This window comes from Gymnogyps californianus, chromosome 2, assembly GCF_018139145.2.
Source record: "Gymnogyps californianus isolate 813 chromosome 2, ASM1813914v2, whole genome shotgun sequence".
Classification (NCBI taxonomy): Eukaryota; Metazoa; Chordata; class Aves; order Accipitriformes; family Cathartidae; genus Gymnogyps; species Gymnogyps californianus.
Genome location: NC_059472.1, coordinates 103,684,489 through 103,706,049, shown reverse-complemented (window position 1 = coordinate 103,706,049; position 21,561 = coordinate 103,684,489). Strand labels below are relative to the sequence as shown.

Sequence of the window (21,561 nt, the reverse complement as noted above, 5' to 3'; positions counted from 1 at the left end):
CTGCTGCAGATTGCTCTGTATGGAGGGGGATGGGACTGGTCTGCACACCCATGTGGATTTTGTTCTGTTTTTAAAACTCCTCCTTTTTTTTTTTTTTTTTTTTGAAGGGACAGTTCCCTTTTGTTTTTAAGCATTTAAAGGCCTTTTTTGCATGTACCTGTGACAGTACTCAGCACAACCAACATTTTTGTCTTTGAAAGCATATAGCTCCTATTACAGAACTAATGTGTTTGGATCCCCTTGAGAAGGGAGCCACTTGGAAAAATGAGTCACAGTTTATTTCCAAACCTTGAAGTGATGGGCATGTGATTTTTTTTCCGTCTGAATTTCTGAAACCATTTGTCAGAGAAGATAAGCTTCAGCCTTGGTTAAAAAGAAGCAATCATGTGGCAAAACAGTTTAGCAGTTCAAGTAAGGGCCAGAGAAACTATGACCCATATGAAAGGTCAGGTATGCCGTTCTCTACCTTTTTTTTTTAAGGTCAGTCATTCTTTTACTTCTTCTGGGAATTAGTTGGTAATGCAGAGTTTGGTGATATGTAGTGTCCTAAAATAGACTTCTGCATTTGGAAAATACGTGTTAAGTAGAGCAATTAGTGATTATGTATTGGGTTGTTTTTAAGATAATTCAGTTTTTCTGTATAATTTCGGGTTTTTCTGTAGGGCTATTACCAAGGTTATGATTGTTCTTATCTCATTTTGTCTGTCTTTCTTTCAGGAAAACATTAGCAAGCAAAATTTATGGTAGAAACTAGAACTTACTCATAACCTAGTGTAGCGAAATAGACACTATATAGCATCATGATAGTTTTGAGCAAAAGAGAATCTCAGTCTCTTTCCTGTGCTAGTAATTAACTCTCCTGCTTCAGCTGAAGTCCTGTTTCACATGATAGTTTTCTCATCTATGTATGTTATTTTAATAGAAATAGTACTTAGGATTTTCAGACAAAAGATGATGAGTAAATTATCATCATTACCAGATTTCTTGGCTGCCTAATACTAGGTTCAGGGATGTTAGCACTTATGTGAATGGAAATAGACTTCAGTGCAGCAGTACTGAATATGCACACGAACAGCTGGCGTAGCAGGAGGTAATTGCATGTTTAAGTGTTTACTTGGGTCCATGGATTTTGTAGCTGGCCTCACAGTAGCTGTGTGAACGTTGACTTTTTTTGTTCCATGAACTTCTGAAACTTCCGCACCCCCACGTAGGTTTAGTTCTTTCATTTCTATTACGAAAATGAACTTGGGGAAATAAGGATTTGGTGTACAGGGATGGGTATTTTGAAAAGGATCCTTGAGCACGTGGAGAATGCAGGAGGAGAAACACAGTGTATGCAGGGCAGCCCTGACAGCTGGTGGGAGGGTTTAATGAGTGAGGGGCCAAGGGTCCTGCATGCCCAAGGCAGCACAGCAACCACATCCAAGCTAACGCTGTCGAGTCCAGGATTCGAGGTGTAATGACTGTATAGCTATCTTGAGAGCCAAGATGGTTTCTTCTATGGCTGGAACTGTCTGGAATAGCGTGCTTCATGTGTTCTTGCCTACAGCTGCCTCCAGTTTCTAGTTTTCAGGTATTGGTCTGCGACAGTATCTGTTGAACACTGTATCAAAGTTGAATGACCCTTACTGGAAAAAGTAAATGCAAGTTTTCCACCCAGCATATTTGAATGCGAGAGCTCTGAATTAAAATGAAACACTTGCCTTTTTGAGGATTGAAAGCCAGTGCTTTAGGTGTCTGTGAAGAAACCAAAGGCTGTGTGAGAACATCTCAGAAGGTTTAAAGAAATAATCTGGTAAAAGTAGCAGTTACGTCTTACTCAAAAGCCATCAGTAGCTGTCCTTTTCCAGAATGGAGGTTGCTTTTCTAAATGGCCTGAAACCTCACCGACTTTATCTTTCTCTTTATCCCATTTTCTTCTGCTGTTCATTATTTTGTCCCCATTGTAAGCCCAAATGCCTCTGTCCCAGAGAGCATCTCTTGTGAATGTAACAGTTGCGTAGTGTCAGATTTGTTGTGTTGGGTCAGGCCATTTGCTTGGTATTGCTCATGAAGCTGGCAAAATTAGCGTGAATTTACTCTGTTATGCCTCTTGCTATTTTATGTCATGCAGATGTAGGTCAGGCAAAGTGAAAGGAATGGGAGTTTTGGGTGTGTCTTATTCCTTCTACTTTGTCAGAGGTTCTTGTTGACTCTGCTCCTCTCCAGAAAATGCAATAGAGATAAACTAAAACGGACAATGTTTTTCCTGCTTTGTGGTTGTGGTTGTCTTGTGCCTTCCTTGTGCCTGCTTCATTCTGTTTTGTTCTTCCTTCATCTCCAAAAAAGAAAGCCTTCACAAAGCTCCAGAAATGCACGATGCTCACATGCTGTGTGGGCTGTGCCAGCACTGGGTCTGCCTTTTATTTAGTCTTGTGTCCCTGAATTCTGAGGCTGAGGAGCCACTGCCATAAAATGCTGAAGGTCAACATTACATTGACAGTGGCATTGCCACAGATTATTTAATTCAGTTCTGGGTGATGGCTGACAATGCTACAGGTTGGGTATGGCTCCTGGCCAGTTTTGCCTTCCTCTTTGTGTGGCAAAGTAAAATGATTCAGCTGGATGCAGTCAGTAGTTGTCTTGAGGCATGGGTTTGCCAAGTACTAAAAAGAGGAGACTAGTTAATAAAGAGTGTCTTGAGGGCTAGACTGATAATGATACGAAAGTGCGAAAAGATGCAGAAAATGAAACTATTATTTGGCATGTCTATGTATCCTTAGGCAGCTAAGTGCCTGTATTCCCATTTCACTGAATTTGTTGTTAGTGTTAGTCAGCGGAGGTCAATGTCTTCCTTGCCTGAGTTAACAGTAGGACTTTTTTGTAGATTTCTGTACTTCTGCTGAGGAGGCAGCGACAGAAATCTTCTAGTGATGTGTCAGTGTGTTGCATATATTTGGCTGGTTGTAATAACCCTGTTAGGGTGATGGTTTGTCATCTTGATAATTAACAGAATCCAGTTGGTCTGAGGTAGGTATTTTTAACTTCAAGTGCTTTTAAGAAAGGAAGACATGAACAGCACCTGCTAATGAACAGTCTGTTTCAGAGTTATTATTCAAAATTATGTTGTTATTTTGCTATATGGTCAATGGTAATGGGGTTGTATATTTTATTATTCATTAATAAGATAGCTACATATCTTCCAGCGGTATGCTGTTAATGTGCCAAGCAAATGCCATGGTTGGTTTGTTCTTTCTCTCCTCCTCTCAACAGAGGATATTGTGTTTTGTGGTATAGCATTTTGTTCTGAATGATGTAGAAATGGGTGTGCACCCTGCACTCATTGGTACTGGCAAAGGCAAGAGCGAAGTGCATTTTGCCCTTGGAGTGAAAAGTGGTGACATCTGTGGGAGGCCTTGTTCCAGAGGGGATTCTTGTCACAGTCTTGCACCTATCGCAGTAAAGCTGTACCAGCTGCACATGGCAGCTTGCCCTTCACCGCAGGCAGCTGCACCACACCAGGGAACAGAGCTGTGGACTTTAGGTAGCCTTCTAAGCAGCTTGGATTAAGGCAGTTTGAAGATAATGACCTAAGAGAGAGTGCACTCGCATTGATGTGCTTGGGGCCTGTACTTAGTATTGTGAAGTTTTTAGTGAAACACTTCCTGTGCCAACTCTGCTAGAGTCATATCCAGAGTTCTTCATGTTTGATACCTGAAGGTCAATCCTTTCTCTTTAAAAGTAATCTTTGTAAATATTTGGGTAGTCTGCAAGTCTTTGTTTTATTGTTTCTTTATTGAACACCCCTCAAAAAATGTTTTCCAAATCAAGACTCCTATTTTTTATTTTTCTTGTTGGTTTTGTTGGTTTTGAGTTTGATGGGGTTTTTGGTTTTTTGTTTTTGTTTTTTTTTTTTTTGTCCTTTCCCTTGTTTTCTACCTTCTCCTACCTCTGAAGACTGACAGTGGCTCCCTCATGTTTCCCAGTTCTCAATTCCACCCTGATTAACTTTGAGTCTGGTTGGGAAAACATATTTTATTCTTCTTCCCTTCCTATTCTGTTGCAGATTTTGACTTGAACTATTTTTGGCATTGGAGCAAGTTTACAGACTACGTGCAGTGTGTCCTGACCTTCACTGGTGTGACCGGTTACATCACTTACCTCTGGCTTGACTCATCTCTCTTTGTGGAAATGCTGGGCTTCCTTGCAGTGTTCACCGAGGCTATGTTAGGCGTTCCCCAGCTCTACCGTAACTACCAGAATAGGTCTACAGAAGGAATGAGGTATGGTGTTTGTCTTACATAAAACAAGTAAGTGTGTGCATGTAGGTAAATCTTTGTGTAGTGTGGGAATACTTTTCTAGAGACAGCAATGTCATCTTTCCAAATTTTACATGATGTGGTGGGTTGACCCTGGCTGGATGCCTCCGCGAACTTCTCCAACATGAGTCCTTCCCATGGGCTACAGTTCTTCACGAACTGCTCCAGCATGGGTCCCTTCCACAGGGTGCAGTCCTTAGGGAACGGACTGCTCCAGTGTGGGTCCCCCACGGGGTCACAAGTCCTGCCAGCAAACCTGGTCCGGCGTGGCCTCCTCTCTCCACGGGTCCACAGGTCCTGCCAGCAGCCTGCTCCAGCGCGGGCTTCCCACGGGGTCACGTCTTCCTCTGGGTGCATCCACCTGCTCCAGCGTGGGGTCCTCCACGGGCTGCAGGTGGATATCTGCTCCACAGTTAACCTCCATGGGCTGCAGGGGGACAGCCTGCCTCACCATGGTCTTCACCACAGGCTGCAGGGGAATCTCTGCTCTGGCGCCTGGAGCACCTCCTCCCCCTCCTTATTCACTGACCTTGGTGTCTGCAGAGTTGTTCCTCTCACATATTCTCACTCCTCTCTCCAGCTGCAATTGCTGCTGCGCAGTGATGTTTTTCCCTTTCTTAAATATGTTATCCCAGAGGCACTACCACCATCGCTGATGGGCTCAGCCTTGGCCAGTGGTGTCTTCGAGCCGGCTGGCATTGACTCTATCAGACATAGGGGAAGCTTCTAGCAGCTTCTCACAGAAGCCACTCCTGTAGTCCCCCCTGCTACCAAAACCTTGCCACGCAAACCCAATACACTTGGAAATACAGCATCTGTCGGAGTAGATTCTCTGTCAGTAGGAGCTGGTGCAGCATTGCTGAAGGCAGTGGGAGCTCCGTTACACCTCTGAGGTCTGACTCATTGTCAAAGTCCAGCTGGACAGTTCCAAGGTGAAACACGTTTTAGTGAAATAAACATGTAAAACTACTGCTGTTGCCATTAGCAACATATTGTAGTTCAACTCAAGCTGTGCTACACTGGTAATTAGAAATGGACTAAAGAGATCTTGCATATCAAAAGTAATAAAGAGGAAGAAAATATTTTAAGCCTGCAGCAAATAACTCTGTCAGTGTAACGCACATATTAGCTCATCACTTTTTCTCACATATCTACTCATCACTTTTTCATAATACATTATTATGTATGTAGCAAATTACATCAGTATTTATTTTTGTCTCAAAGCTTGTAACTGACATTTTAAAAAAGCTCAAACGACGTTTACAGTCATGAATAGGAAACCCTCTGTAAACAAGTGTGGGACAGAAAACTTTAATCTTGTGCCCACTGTTGGGGCGTTAAACTAGGTTATCTTTTCATACTGTTTACTGGATATCTTGATGATAACACTAAGATTTCCAAATTGCAAAGGCAACTTGTAAAGCTTTTTAAGAGAGAAAACGTTCACTGTGGTGCATCAGTGCACTGGTCTGTAGAAAGAGTACAGCAGCAAATTCAGTTCATGGAGTGCTGTGATCATTTGTGACTCTTACTGTCTTCTCTTTCATTGTTTTGAAATGACTTCTCTTTCATTGCTTTTAAACTTGCAGGGATAATTTTTACTTTGGTCAAAACAAATAACCACTCCCCACCATCCCCAAACCAAAGCAATTCTGTCCTCTGTTTGTTGACATTGTTTCCTTTACTTGTTTGGCTTGAAGATGCTTATACTAGCTACTTTTAAGTTCTTTTCTAGCTTGAAATGTTGTTGAGGGAATGTTCAGAAATTTGCTTTGATGCTTAAGGCATTTTTTGATTGGGAGCCCCTTTGGTACAGAGTGAGTCAGGATTTACTTCTAAAATATTGGGGTATTTTTCATGCACACACTGCCTTGGAAAATTCTGTACCTGTGATATCCAGAAGGCAGTTTACCTACTAGGCCTTCTTTATGCTCTGGTTTGACTTTTCCCTTCATGTTTTTTATCTGTGAATCATAATGCCATAATGCCGTGTTATGATAGCCACTGCCAGATAGTGTTTTGCTTTTCCTTAGCTCCTCTCTGGGGACCTGAGTTTCAGTTTTCCAATTTCCTGTATATGCTATTTAGCAAAAGGAGAAAAAAACCCTTTGTTCTTCACAACAACAGTTTCTTTGTAAAGCATTAAGCACAGAATTGCAAAATTCTCATCTAAAACTGCTTGGCAAGAGAGTGCTGTGTTTAGTTGAGAGAAAATAGCATAAAAGCTCTCGTTCCCTTGCCATCAAACAGAACCTGGTCCAGCGATAGCCCTCTCCTTATCGGTTGTGCCCACAGGTTTTCCAGAATGCATTCCCCTCTCTGGTTCTACTCTTGAAGCAGCACTTTGTGTGTGTCATGGTTTAACACCAGCCAACAACTAAGCATCATGCAGCCGCTCGCTCACTCCCCCCACCCAGTGGGACGGGGGAGAGAATCGGAAAAAAACCCCAAAACTTGTGGGTTGAGATAAACACAGTTTAATAGGACAGAAAGGAAGAAAATAGTAATAATAATGATGATAATAATAATATTAATAATAAAATGACAATACTACTACTACTACTAAAAGAATTAGAATATACAAAACAAGTGATGCACAATGCAATTGCCCATCACTCGCCAATCGATGCTCAGTTAGTTCCTGAGCCGCGATCAGCCCCTCCTGGCCAACTCCCTCCAGTTTATATACTGGACATGACATCGTATGGTATGGAATATCCCTTTGGCCAGTTTGGGTCAGCTGTCCTGGCTGTGTCCCCTCCCAACTTCTTGTGCTGCTCCACCCTTCTTGCTGGCTGGGCATGAGAAGCTGAAAAATCCTTGACTTAGTATAAACACTACTTAGCAACAACTGAAAACATCAGTGTGTTATCAACATTATTCTCATACTAAGTCCAAAACGTAACACTATACTAGCTGCTAGGAAGAAAATTAACTCTATCCCAGCCAAAACCAGGACAGCGTGGCATTGGACATCGATGGGTCTGGGGACTGATGAGACAATATACAGCTTATGCTGCTTTACTGCAGTTGGAGTGTGTTCATGCAAATGCACGTTAGTACCCTTTCTTTCTTTCTTTCTTCAGATTATATTGCAATTTTATATATGTTGCAGGTACCACATATATCTAGCACCATGCAATCCTGAGTTGACTTGATGGTCTCTAAGCGTTACCGGGCTGTTCCTACTGTGAGAGTGACTTCCGCTAGTGTATTACCTTCTGTTGAAGGAGCTGTTGGAAATATTTCCTCTGAACTTCCCTTCCTGTGCCTGCTTCTGTGTCTAAAAGCACATCAGAGAAGAGACCTCTGTCCTGGAAGCACTGAAGGGAGCATGTAACAGTCCAGCCAGGCTACTCATAGGACTAAGTTTATGAACTTGCATGGGAATTTACCAGATGGGGGCTAGTTGATGCCCGCTGTCCTGGCAGAAATAACATGCATGTGGATGGTTACACTGTCAGAAGCAATTGCCCTGGTGATCCTCTGCCCATCAGCTGGGCCATAATGGCTGGCTGCCAGACATGCTCTTAGCAAGCCTCAGTGGCAAAGTAAAATAGATGAGTTTCAAGTGTCTTTGTGGCTTTAAGCTTAATGGGGAGAGCAATGAGAATTAAGCTGTTCTGTTTAGTGACCTTTTGGACAATTATCACATCCTGCTTGGAAGTGGTAACTTCTTAAACCACAGTAGTTCTGTCACCTGTGGTGCATGAGTGGAGCCCCTGTCCCTGATAAACATCACAGCCTTTACTACTGCCAGAGAAGTGGTTGGTTGGAGGTCCTCATGGCTTGGCTGAGAAAAGCAGCAACATGCATCTGTCTCTGAATTGGGGTAGAATGGGACACAGCACCTAATATGTTAAGTCTATTTCTACTTTAGCAAATAATTCCTTTCCTGAATGTAAACTGACAAAATAGAAATGGAGAATAAGGTTACAGTAGGTGGCCACATCTGATCAGAGTATCCTGCCAGACTCCTCAGACATTGTATTGTTTCTGAAAAAAGGCGGCAAGCAAATAACCCCACAGCTCCCCCCACACCAATCACCCCTTTCTGTTTAAATGAGAAGTTGAGGACATCTCATGCTTGAGGTAGCAGTCATTTCCTGATAAACAAACTTGGAGACCAGAGGCCATGAGAGAGGTAAATGGGACAGGTAGCTGTGGTGGCAGGCAGGATACCCTTTGGGAGTCTGTTGTGAAAAGGGTCCCATCATCTCGCCTCTGTATTTCAATCTGCTACTGCCTGAAAAGTCCCCTACTGAAAATGTGCTCAGTGTCTGAGGTAAACATCCAGAGGACATCTGCAGCTGGGTCAGTTACGTTTATTGTAACAGGGCATGGCTGGAGTGAAGGAATCACAGTTACGTGCATTGTAGTGCTCCTGAGAATGAGTATTCCGGTTCTTTGATATCTCTATTCTGCTGGATAGAGTTCCTCACTTTTTATTTATGTCTTCATTTCTCCCTACTTCTCTCATTTTCCTTCTTTTTGTAGCAATATCACTATTAGGTCCTGTAGTTTCCTCCTCTGTTCTCAGAGAGCAGGGAGCAAAGGAGAAGTTGGAAAGAGATGGAAACAATAAAAGCAGAAAGGAGATGTGTGCTGAGTAACAGCTTTTGTGGAGGGAGGATAGTGTAGTATGTCCTGGTGGGCTGATGATTCAAGGGTGGAAATTTTCCCGTGATTAAGTAAACAGAACTAAGCCAGTCAAAGGAACAGAAATTTTCATGATGGTTCTCTTTGACAATTCACCTGATTACTTTTGGAATTAGTACTTTATAGAAACTTACAGCTCTGTTCAAGCGTTTAAGTACTTTTGAATAGTTGTAAACCTAAATAGTACAGTCATAGTTCTATTAATTATGATACTTTGACAGAAGTCCTTTTTTAATGAATTGTGTTAATACTTATCAAGAAATAATAACTTAATTTAATCTCCATTCAATTCAAGAACTAAACTAATTCTGTCCAGTCACCTAGTAAAATAGTAATTTAATGACATTAATTGTTATCGGGATGGATTAGAATCATGAGTATGATTATGTTTGCATCGGTTAGAAAAAGGAGGAAAGCAACCTCAAAACTTAAGAGCTTTGGAATATAGGAGGCATCCTTTTATATGGGGAAGAAAGGCATTATGAAGTTAAAAGATTGCTCAACACATTTTTTTTATATTATGTGGTAAAGTATTTCAAGATCTTGACATCAAAACCAACCCCCCTCTCCTATCTTCCAGGAGGCAGAGATGCTGACTCTGCTACAGTTGGCATCTTATGCTCCTCGTATTACTACCTACTTTTGCTTTGTGACAAAAACTGTACAGACAAGAACTTCTTCTGTCATTTATCTTTCTGTCCCCACTCATTCTAAGATACTTGCCTGCCAGTCGCTTTCCCCTTCTAATAAACTGGAGTCATGAGAAAAGGTAGCATTCAACGTGAGGCAGTGGAGATGGAGGGAAGGTCGGCTCTGGGTCTGGCAGCAGCGCTGCTGCGCACTAGAGACCTGCTGGTCCGTTCATTGGGAGAATCGCATCCTTGTGGGGACAACAGCTTTTGTGGAGCTCCTGCAGGGGGGAAGTGTGTGCTTTTGCGCAGGGGTGGGGAGAACCTCATTGCTGTGGGAGGCACGGGCTCATGCAGGCACTGGTGTTATTTATGCACTCATCATAATCCCGTCAGACCTCCTTCCACCAAAGGAGGAGGGTGGAGGGTGTTCCTCTGTATTTCTGTGACAAAGCTGTAGGTGTGCTGTCCTACCCAAGGATGTGTTAACCCTGGGACTGCACAAGGGTGGATTTGCTCCAGGGCAGTCTGTTGTATTGCATTCCGGTCTGCTGCCCTGCCCTGCTCTGCTCTGGAAAAAATAACTGCCCTTTGTTGAAAATTTTTCACAAAAGCTCATCAGACTCACCTGGCAGTGACCCTTTTTGCCTGTCAGCTGCTGCTCCAACCCCATGGAGCAACGGTTTCTTTTCAGTCAGTGCTTTGAGTTCAGAGCCGCTGGATGGCAGAATCTCCCCAGGTCCAAGATGGAGGTCTGGCAGTAGGACTGAGCTGGGCTGCATATTTTGAAGTCTCAGAAGCCACAGACCAGGTGATACCCAAATGTGCCCATCAACGGTTAGCTTGGAAGCGTGTGGGTCCAATAAAAAAGGTCCTCTTGCAGCAGTTGTTGAGCTCCTGGTGTGCACGGTTGCTCTTCCCCAGCTGCACGCTGGGTGCGAGGCAGCACGTGCTGTGCCTGGCTCAGGGCTGGCATGTGCGCAGCTGCAGGGTTGGAGGGACAGAACCAGGGAAGGGCTGTGTCATCCCTCCGTGAGCTATTTCCCAGGTCTCTCTTCCAGCCCGTGGCCAGTTTTCAGTCTGCTTGAGAGGAACCTCCTTTCTGCACATCTTTGACTGTCACGTTTGGCTGACATTGGGTCAGAGGCTCAAAACTTCGCCACCCAGAGACAGCCGGCACAATCAGTTACTCTGCTCATGTGTTGATATGAGCGTGTCTTGAGAAATCTGGCCTGAAAAGGCTGAATGAGGAAAATCTCAGTATTGCATTCAATCAGATTATTGTGCGATGAAATAAACAAAATATTAATTTAGCCCCTCCTGTGGCAGTACTGGGTCGGTCACTGTGATTATCCTGTTTTAAAAACCACAAGTCACTGAAGGAGAAACAATCAGCATTTATTGTCTCAGAAGCTGCTGGAGCCAAGAGTTGCAAATTTTAAGAATGCTTTTCCATTCAGAAGTGTTTTATGAGGTGTGCTGCAGGCGTGAGCTAGTTACAAGCAGGCATTTATCTGAAATGTATCCAGTGAAATAAGTGCAGTGTAAAGAGCTGTGAAAGAAATTATATTAAATGTATATCCTGAGATATTATTTCCTCTTTTCTGCTGTAGATAACACTAAAAATACTAGAAGACAATATTTCTTAGGGAGATAAAATGCTGTTGTGGGGTGCTTTTATTTAGTACTGCTCTATAGCTTTTTCCTTTATGACACATGCAGCTCTTTATGTCATTTTTTAAGAGAAGCTTTTGACTTCTGAGGACAGTGTTTGTCCCAGAGACAAATCCTGGCTTTATTCAAACTCTGTGAAGATTAATGCGAGCTGCTAGATTTTCTGCCTGTATTGCATTAGCCAGGTGCTGTGATGAACAAATGTAGAAGGCTTTATTCAGGACTGGCTAACCAATGTCTGGCCACCTCCTCTAGTGAGATTTTAGATTTAAGGAGATTGGGCAAGTGCTCTAAAAATGCCACTGCTGTGGTTTCTTGGGATTTTTTAGCCTCAGGGAATTTTTGAATAGTGAAAGGTAAAACAGCTCCAGTGAGTTACTTCCTTTGGAGTTCTGCTGTTTAAAAGAAAACAAAACTCTAAGCTAGAGAGAAGTAGCAAGAGTTGTGGATGTTTCTGCTCAGGCACTTACTATGCATTAGCTTCTTAACTAAAGAATAAATTTAGTTCCATTGAAAAGAGATGTTAGATGCAATCGACATCTGTTAGAGCAACTTTGTTACATATGTGTGCTTCTTTGGGGAGGTTCAGTAAAGGAGTAAGAGAAATTAACTGGAAAAGGACTTTAAAAGTGCTAAAAAGAAGGGATGTTAAAAGAGGATGATGGAGGCAATGGCAGTATTGATTTTTTGGTTTTTTTTTCCCCAGCTCCTGTTTCTCACTGAACAGAAATTGCATGGATGAGAGCAAAATCAAAGAAATAGGAGTAGGGATAATGGATGCCTACATGAGAGATTTCCTTTTCTGAGTATGTCATGTACATAAAGCAGACACTGGCCAGTACAATGGTGACCTGAGTTAGTAGTGCATTTTGTCCGGTCCAGGACTAACACCACGGAAGCTGCTGAAGAGAGAGAACTGTTTCTCTCAGCCTCCAGATGCTGATACAACAGTGACTACTCTTATTCTTAAAATAGTAGTTGCTTTATATATTAAACAGTCAAAACAGAGAAGGTGGAAGAGGGGTACGGGAAGTGGGGGCCATTTAGTTTAAAAAAAAAAAGGCAGAATGGCTTTGTGGGTTCAAATCATCTGACCCAGCTGAGAAGCAGGTTTTCATTACAGAAAGCATTGTATAGACAATCATAAGGGACTAAGTTATAAAAGAGAAAGTAGTTTTGAGGAGAATAATTAGGAACTAAAAGGTAAATCTGGGACCCTGGCAAATGGAGAAATCAAAGTCTTAAGTGTGAGCCAGAAATACACTGGGTAAATGCAGAATTATTGGCACTACTTAAAAGTGGTTTGTACTTATACTTAATATTGTATAGGCCATTCCTTAGTTTCACTGCCTTTCCTCTTGCACTAAGTTAATCAAAACTGCCTGTCAGTGTGCTTACAAATTGCCTATTTTAAACTATTCTTATCATTTACTGTAGTGCTGTGATTGTATTCATTTGTCTTCCTAAATGCTCTTTTTTTCTACTCAGATCTTTAGTTTTATGCATGGGTCTGCAAAAATTGTTGTCATCGCTTCTGAGGGTCCAGCCAGCATTCCTACAATTTTCTGGGGAAGTTTTACTTGTTTCATTGTTTTGCTTTGGTGATATTTCTTCTTTCACTACTGTGGCACTGATCAGCTGGTTACTATTGTCCTATATGGTGGCCTTTATATAAAATAGTCTGGGGTTTCTCATTTTTGGACTTTGCATACACATCCACGTTTGCAGGAGTTTGGGGAGTAGTCAGTAAATAATTTTCATGACTGGATGGACCAGTTTTTTGTACAACTGTAAGGCTTACCACTTACAGCTTCTCTTCTCTCTTCCCCTTTTCATTTGTGGTTCTAATAGACACCAGGAACATCAGATTCCCTTCCTGAATCTGGCTGTTTTAAAGTTAAGAGGCTGAAGAAAGTGGTCTCTAGTCCTCAGAAGATTTCTAGTTTCTTCTCCCTTTGAAGTCTTACTGCATCAGGAAAGTAAACAAGCTTGGTCTCTCTTTAGTGCACTGAGGATGAGGGCAGAGTCCTGTCAGCTTGTGAACAGATAGATGGAAACCATTTTGTTCTGATCCCAGGAAGCAAACAGATTCTTTCCTCTTCTCCACACACTCTTTTCAGTTACAGCAGACCTGTGATCGGTGCTCCACGTTCAAGGACCTGCACTTTCTGCTTGACTCTCTGCAGACATGTGGCCTGCGGGTTGCTGTGCTGGGGTCAGCACCGCGTTCACCTCTGCGCTTACCTGCTGTGTCTCCCCAGAGCTGTTCTCTCAAGACCTGCAGCAGCACAATATGAGGCTCCAAAGACGGTTCTTTGTGCCCTGTGCACTCAACACATCTGAGAATTTCAGGAACTGAAGGAAGAGGCAGGTGGAAAAACCCAGGAGGGAGTGGGAGACCTTCCTTCCCCCATCCTCCCAGCACTCCTGACAGTGTGAGCAGCAGTATACACTTCCCTTATGCATCGTCCGGATTGTAGCACAGTGTGGACTGCTAAAGCTCTTGCACATATTGAACCTCTTTCTCATTTCTCTTCCCCTGGCACCTCATCCCATCAGTTCAAAAAGTAAATTCAAAGCAAATGACTTCAAACCAAAAGCATTCATCTTTTACAAATAGTTGAAGGCTTCTTTACAGTAGTAAGAATAAAGCACTGCTGGCATGTCTAATCAGTGCTCTCTTCAGTTGGTGCTTTTCTCTGTGCCCTGAAAATTTGAAATACAAGAGGAAATTTATTGTACTTCTGTTACAAAAACATTCCATTAAGTTTGGGCACTCTATTTTCTGCTGGCAAGGAAGTCTCATGCAGGGTATTTTGCATAGTTAAGGTCAGGTCTTGCCAAGTCACAAAAGATCAGAATTGAGCTTATCATGAAGGCATCTGAGAGATGAAAGTTTTCTAAAAATGTCTTTTTGCTCTGTTACCTAACAAATTTGGGAACAAAAGTGCCTCAATTCTTGAAATTCCAGCACCTATATTGTTTTGCTAGGATTCTCCGCAGCCAGTTGTGTAAGTGGGATAAGTTATCATCTACTTTGTGGTTGCAGAATTGTCTCCCTCAGTGCAGTAGGACTGAGTGGGATTAGAAATATGGAATGGAAGTAAAATAAGATTTGGGTTTGGAGAAGTGTAGGTTGAGATGCAAGGATGCAAATATCCATAATGGTAATAGTGACCGTGACGAAGATCTGTAAAGTGAGCAGAGTGGTGAGTAATTAAAGTGGTTAACAGATGAGCTAGAACAGCAGGAAAAAGAAATTGGCGGAACTTATGCTGGGAAGTGACTTTGCAGGGTGGTCCAGAAAGACGAGAGATTTTCTGTTACAAGTTGACCGGCAATGGTGCATTTGGTCCCCTGCTCCTCAGGCACAGAGGGGCAAGCAAACGAGAAGAAGAGTGGGAAGTGCAGTGACTGACGTGTTGGATGATCTGCCCGAAAACTGAGACAGGGAAGGAAGTGCTGGTAGCGTTCTTCAGTGGGATGTAGAAAGAAACAAAACTTGGTGTCAGAAAAAGCTGTTTCAGCAAGGCTCAAAGTAGGGTTTTAATGTGTTCCGGGGAGGATGGCTGCTGGGAATGATCTATGGCCACATAAGGGAATGCCAAGCAAGATGTCCTGGCATTGTCAGGTAAGCTTTCAGGGTAGTGGTGGAAGCACTGTCCCTTCAGATACTACGTCTTGTGTAAGAGAATTTCCTAAAACAGGATTCATAGCGTGCAAAGGGGCAGATGGTAAGAGTTTGGGAATGAAGATAGGCCAGGGGATGTCTGTCCTTTTTGAACTGCAAAGACCCTACTTGGGCTGAAATTTTAAGATTTGTGTCATGCTACTCTGTGTGGGATGTGATTGTGATGCTTTTACTTCCTCCCTCCAGCATTCAGTTCCATCCACAGCAGGACTTTAAAGCACCGCTCTGCAACCACTGTGGGTCAGTGGTAATGCTGCACAGGGGAAGTGGCTCGGAAAGCGTTGGTTTCTGGTGGCACCTTCTCACAAGGCACAGCCTTCCCACTGGGCTTTGCTTTGAGAAACAGCACACAGGTGTATGGTGCATCACTGTTGCCATGAACTTCACTTCGGTACCTCTGTGTGCGCGCGTGCCTGTGGAAGGAAAGGGGAAAACCAGGCATTTCGTATGAAGACTTAGGCGCTGACATACCTTTGTATAGAGCTTGCAAGGGGATATTTCCTTATAACGGTAAAGGGTTTTTGAGAAGAGTATGAGCTTTGTTTTTGCAAAAATCTTACCTTATTTCCAGGCAGTAAGCTGACTGGAAGGTAGAACTTTGTCCCTGAGTGATCACTCTTATTTTACACACTAGTGTGTTTGGGGTTTTCGTTTCTCCAGTGTTTTCTTAGAATGTGAGAAGCTTTTTACTAGCTGAAGGATGTGATTAATTCATGAAAAGTAATGACTGTAATATCATTAGATTTTGTCCTTGGGGGCGCTGGCTTTGGAGAGAACCACTGAACGCTAGTCATCTAGAACAAGGTAAGCACTAGAGCTAGGACTGTTATCTTGTGTATGTTGACCAAAGTGATAATTGCAGTTACTGAATTGGAATACTAAAAGTGTGCTCAGGCTATGTACTGGTTACCATATGAAGATGAAGGGAAATATGTGCTGAAATTACCTCAAGTTAAATTGGTTGAAGTCTGATGATTTCTTTGTTGTCTAGGGCAGGAAGAAACGAAGATTTAAAAGTGTTATGATTTGAGCCTTAGGATACACAGCTGTGCTGAAGCAAAGCTTTGTTCCCTCCCATCTTTTTATTACCTTTCAAATTGAATGTGTCTCAAGTTATTTAGAACTAGAGAAGGAAATAACACTGAATGGTGTTACACAGGGACATTATTTTACCATCTCTTAGCACTGGCCCTGCGCGGCATAGCAGTGGTGTCCCTCCTGGCAGCGGGCAGGCTGCAGCAGCCGGGATGTGGGGGGCCAATTCGCCCTGCCGGGAGGCGAGCCATGGGAAGGAGTGCTGCTTCCTGGGATTTGCTGCCCGCCGGCTGCATGGCAGCAGGGGCGTTGGGATGGCCCTTTCACCACCCGCCTTTCAGTGGGTGGTGTAGGGCCCCAGGGGTGGCAAGATGACTGGTTCAGCTAGCTGTGCCAAGCGGCTGGAGAGTAGATGGGCAGCATGAGAGGATCTAGAGCAACATTAGCCAGCAGCTGTGCCTACAGCTCCATTGATTGTAATGCTTTGAGCGGGGGGTGAGAGACAGGGAAAGGGGGACAGATACTCAAGAACAACTTCATGAGTGAGATGCTGAGGGGTGGTGTAATTTAGGTGTGCTCTGCACCATTTACATTAAGCTGACACTACCGTGTGCGCTGGCAGCTGACTGTATTACTGCGAGCCGTGCAGGGCATGATTTGCTGCCCTGGCACCTGAGGAAGGCTGCTCCCTGTCATGGCAGCAGGTCTCGAAGCTTCCAAATTCGCCAGCAGCAGCATCAGAGCCCATCTCATACGTGTTCGTACCACATGTCTGAGCAGACCTGAGCTTTGCAGTCTGTCCAGCATCCATTTGTGTCTCCTGGCAGGAAGGGCACTGGTGTGAATTGTGGTTCAAGTGTTTCCTCTGATCCACAGAAGAGATTTATTTTCACACCTGCTGCACAGACATAGGGTGTTTGAGGCTGTTAAGACCTGCTGCCCTTCTTTCTGCAGCACAAGTTGTAGAGTACTAGAAATATTTTGTCGCTGTTAAGGGTTACCATTTTCTGGACCCGTACAGACTAAACTTCAGGCATAGCTGCTTGAAATAGCCAGAGGCCATACCAGTGATCGTGGACTATCCACCAGCCGCAGCCTCTCGTTGCGTGTCTTGTAGTTTCCCCTTAACTCTCCTTTGACAGACATGTTCTAACAAATACTGGCTTTTGGGTGGCTGTGCTAAGCGGGGTCAAAATGCCTGACACCCTGCCGCTCTTGGGAGTTTAGAAAACAGATGTTCATGAGGAAAAATAATTGACAAATACCTGTTTACCCTATTTTTCCATAAAACTTTTTTGTTTATTTGTGAGTCTGCATAAAATGCATATATTAAGAAAGAAGCCACCAACAATCAATCACTTCAGACTGCATCTTTCTGGGTTTGTTTGCCTGACAGTGTTCCAGAGGGAAATCCTCCATTTCATCTTTCCTCAGTGACATGTTGTCGTGGTTTAACCCCAGCCGACAACTAAGCACCACAGAGCCGCTCGCTCACTCCTGCCGTGGCAGGATAGGGGAGAGAATCGGAAGAGTAAAAGTGAGAAAACTGGTGGGTTGAGATAAAGACAGTTTAAGAGGATCGGAAGAGTAAAAGTGAGAAAACTCATGGGTTGAGATAAAGACAGTTTAAGAGGTAAAGCAAAAGCCGCGCATGCAAGCAAAACAACACAAGGAATTCATTCACCACTTCCCATCGGCAGGCAGGTGTTCAGCCATCTCCAGGAAAGCAGGGCTCCATCACGTGTAACAGTTACTTGGGAAGACAAACACCATCACTCTGAACATCCCCCCACCTCCTCCTTCTTCCCCCAGCTTTATATGCTGAGCATGATGTCATATGGTATGGAATATCCCTTTGGTCAGCTGGGGTCAGCTGTCCCAGCTGCGTCCCCTCCCAACTTCTTGTGCACCCCCAGCCTGCCCGCTGGTGGGGTGGTGTGAGAGGCAGCAAAGGCCTTGACTCTGTGTAAGCACTGCTCAGCAGTAATGAAAACATCCCTGTATTATCAACACTGTTTCCAGCACAAATCCAAAACATAGCCTCATACTAGCTACTATGAAGAAAATTAAGTCTGTCCCAGCCAAACCAGCACACGTCTACAGTCCTTGAAAATCACAGGAGCTTTCAGATAGTTTGCTCTCATATTGCAGCCCTCTGTGGTATCCATTGCTAATGGATGCAGCTTTAACTCAACTGCTTTAGCTCAGTTCCTGAGATCCAAAATAAATGCTGGATCTCTCTTGCTGCATGCTCCTCTTAACTCCTGCTAGCGTTGTGGGGCTGGACAAATGGCTCCCTCTGGAGATGGTCAGTGCTGCTCCAGCCTCAGAGGAATTGTTGAGAAGTGAGGTAAGGCACTCTCGCCGAGGCAGAGCACGTAGGACTGGTGAACAGTTTCATGCTTGGATTCCCAGCTGGCTGTGCAGTATTTAAAAACAAGATCTATGCTTGCTCACACAGAAGGACCTGTCTTAGGGTATGCACATTTAGTTTTCAGATTTCCAAACTTCAAACACTTTGGATATCTGATCCCAATGTTTTCTTCTCTTTTTTTTTTTTCCCTTTTAATAATTTTTGGCAGGCTTAACAATTCAGTTAGCATCAGGAGAACTCCTTTTTTGTTAAGCCATATGGCTTTTTGTTAGGAACAAATACTCTGTTTATTAATTTTTGTTTGGTTTGTGCACTGTTAAAAATACCATGGCATTCGGGTTGCATGTTTTCTGGTCTGTGTTTCACTGTTGAAGGCAGGCCAGCCTCTTGATTGCAGTGCAGTGTTACGGATGCTTGCTGTCTTCTCTAAGTAGACTATTTTGGAGCTGCAAATGGGAGCTGAAAGTTTTCCAAAGTCAGGATGTTATAACTGAATCTGCTTTCTCTTCCAGACATCCCCATGCAAATGGCTTGTGGGAGGTAACAGCTTAAAAGGTTGCAGGAGAGATACCTTCTGTACCCTCTTCCTCGCTTCCCAAAACCAAATGCAGTGTTCAAAATACTCATTGACAGGCTGTTTCGATGTGGACCTTATTCCTGAAGGAAATACTAGCTTGTCAGCTCTTAAATGATTTTATTCCGCTTTTATATCCCCAGTCATTTAAAGAACTGACACCATTTTTTAACATCTATGAAAGTCAAGTGCTAATATATGAAGAAATGTCTGAAACTGTGGCAATCTAAAAAGTCAGATTTTTGAAGCTGGCATCACCTGTGTCTTGGTCTAGCACTTGGCCATGATATGGGGAAGTTGTGGTCAACTTCCACTGATACTTGAACAAAAAGAGTCCAGGCTAATGCTCCTCTTTTTAGATCCAGTTGCCTGGGATAGAAAGAAAAAAAAAAGGCAATTTTCAAAGTAGATAAAGGTCAACAAATTATACTTATTTTTCTGTTATTGAAAATACCATAGGATTTTTGAGTTCATTGACTGCCTGAGCACACTTAGCACTAAGTTTGTGACTGTAGCAGGATGTAATTACATCAGGGCAACACGTACCTCCTGTTGCTATTTGTGCTGAAATGTCTGGTCAAACCACTACAGAATTTCTCAACGGAAGTCACTGTCTAATGTCTGATTCTCTTTGTGTCTTCCAGCTTGCAGGGTATTTTTGGGTTTGTGTGTTAAGCTACAAACATGCAGAGTCATAACATTGATGTGAGAAAATCTACAGTGGAAACGGGAAGCGAGTACTGCTGTGTCTTTCTTCTTGTGTAGGTTTTGTGCTAAGTGCCAGCCCATGTTCTGCAGACTGCTGCTCTGCAGCTCTGCTAATGTGCTACTGTTTGTAAGTTATTTTGATGGATGGTTGCAACTAGTCTTAAGACAGACTGGTTTACCAGGGAGGAGGAAGAGGGGGCTTCACATCTCATATTTTTTTACAAGATCCTTTTTTTGGTAGTTTTTGCTCTTTCAGATGAAGGAAGAAGAAAGGTGTAATGACCAAGAAGTGACTAACGTTGAGCAGAGTGTGCAAAGACTCCAATGGAAAATCAGAGAGTTGAGACTGTCACAGACAGGTTTTGAGCAGAAGGAATGATGATGCTGAAAAGCTTTGATTTGAGTAGCATTAGTCCTGGATAAGGGGGGTTGAGCCTAAATATCTGGCTAATCTCATTGTTCTGTAAATTATTCAGCCTCTAGTGCAGTTCCTCAAAGAGAAGCAACAGGGTTTTTTTTTTTCTCTTTTGAATGCACTCTACAAGCTCTTTCTACATTTGAATAATTTCAGGAGTATTCTGTAAAAATTAAGGTTCGTTGGCTGACTGCGGATACAGTGTACTAATAGGTGTTTTTTACCTCTAGCTGCTGTCACTTCAGAATTAGTACACAATATACAAGGAACCTGAATGAAGCAAGTTGTTCCTTGAGAAAAGCAAATGCTGTTTTCTCCAGCATGCCATTTATTTATTTAGCATATGAAGTTTGGTGCAGTGTCTTTATGAAATCTACTATCAGTGGTAGAGAACAGCAGCGCTGTAGGGCATTTTTATATTACCATATTAAAAAATAGCATTTAGCAACCCACCCCTAGTCTAGTGTCTGATCAGAAGTGATGGTGTCTTTCTGAGAATTAATTCCAACAGCAGAATAAATAAGTGCTCTTTCAGATCTCAAGAGCAGTTGAAAAATACCAGCTTTTCCTCTTTGTGGTCAATTGCAATTTACACAGACTTGACACTGACTGTTACTACATTAGCAACTCCTTGTAGTGAGCTCAACTGTAAGGAAGGCACTTGCTTTTAGGAGGTTTGTTGTCATTGGATACTGCAGTACTGATTTACATTACTGGGAAGTGCTATTTTTACTGTAAGTCTGCTTCAGCCTCTGGCAATACCAGCTATTTCAGCGCAGTTCCTGCCTCCTGCCCCTCCAGTTGGCATCTCTGTTGTCACACAACAAAATGCTGCCCTTTGTTTATTTCTACCTCCCCGAATCGCTCTGTGGCACTGCTTACCCCTAACCTGCTCGCTCATTTGTGCTAAGAGCAGTTGTGCTATCCTACTAGACCGTATCCTCTATATCAACAAGGTGAGCATTTCCTGCCTTCCACGTCTCCCCAGCTTAGCTTTGGGCTACTTCAGGAAAGGTATCAGTTTATTTACTCCCAAATCCTGCTTTGCTGTGTAGCCAGTGCTGCACAGAACAGCTTTGCTCATGTGGCTTTGCAGATGTCAGGAAGATATAGTGTGAAGTTGGTCTTTGAGAGATTGGTTGGGAAATTTTTGCTGCATGGAGCCTCCTTGTGGTGTTCTGTCCGGTCTCAGGCAGCGTTGATGGTTGGCCCTGACCGCCTCTTGCAGCAAAGCCTCATCTACGTTAACAGCACAGCATTTTCTATTGCACCGTGAAGCCAAGGGCCAGATGTACACCAACGGGCTGCGATCTGCCAGCCGGTGGCACCTGGCACATGGCTTTGCAAAGGAGCAGAGCCACACAGAGAGCTTGTTCACCACCATTGGCAGCCTGCATTGGAGCCACTGCTGCGTCATGTGGCTCTCTGGGAGGCTTACACTGTTGCGGTGATCCCACACATTTTCTGTCACGTGGCATGGAGAGTCCTGCAGGGGAAGAAAGCT

At 43.4% G+C, this 21,561-nt stretch overlaps 1 protein-coding gene across 1 annotated transcript in view; it reads left to right on the top strand.

Moving 5' to 3' along the window:
• The window catches only part of SLC66A2 (solute carrier family 66 member 2), a 71,794-nt gene that overhangs the window by 42,029 nt on the left and 8,204 nt on the right, over positions 1–21,561 (top strand). Inside the window, exon 5 of the mRNA XM_050891678.1 lies at positions 4,046–4,262. Within this exon, the coding sequence (XP_050747635.1) occupies positions 4,046–4,262 (217 nt within the window). The remainder of the gene's footprint in view (positions 1–4,045; positions 4,263–21,561) is intronic.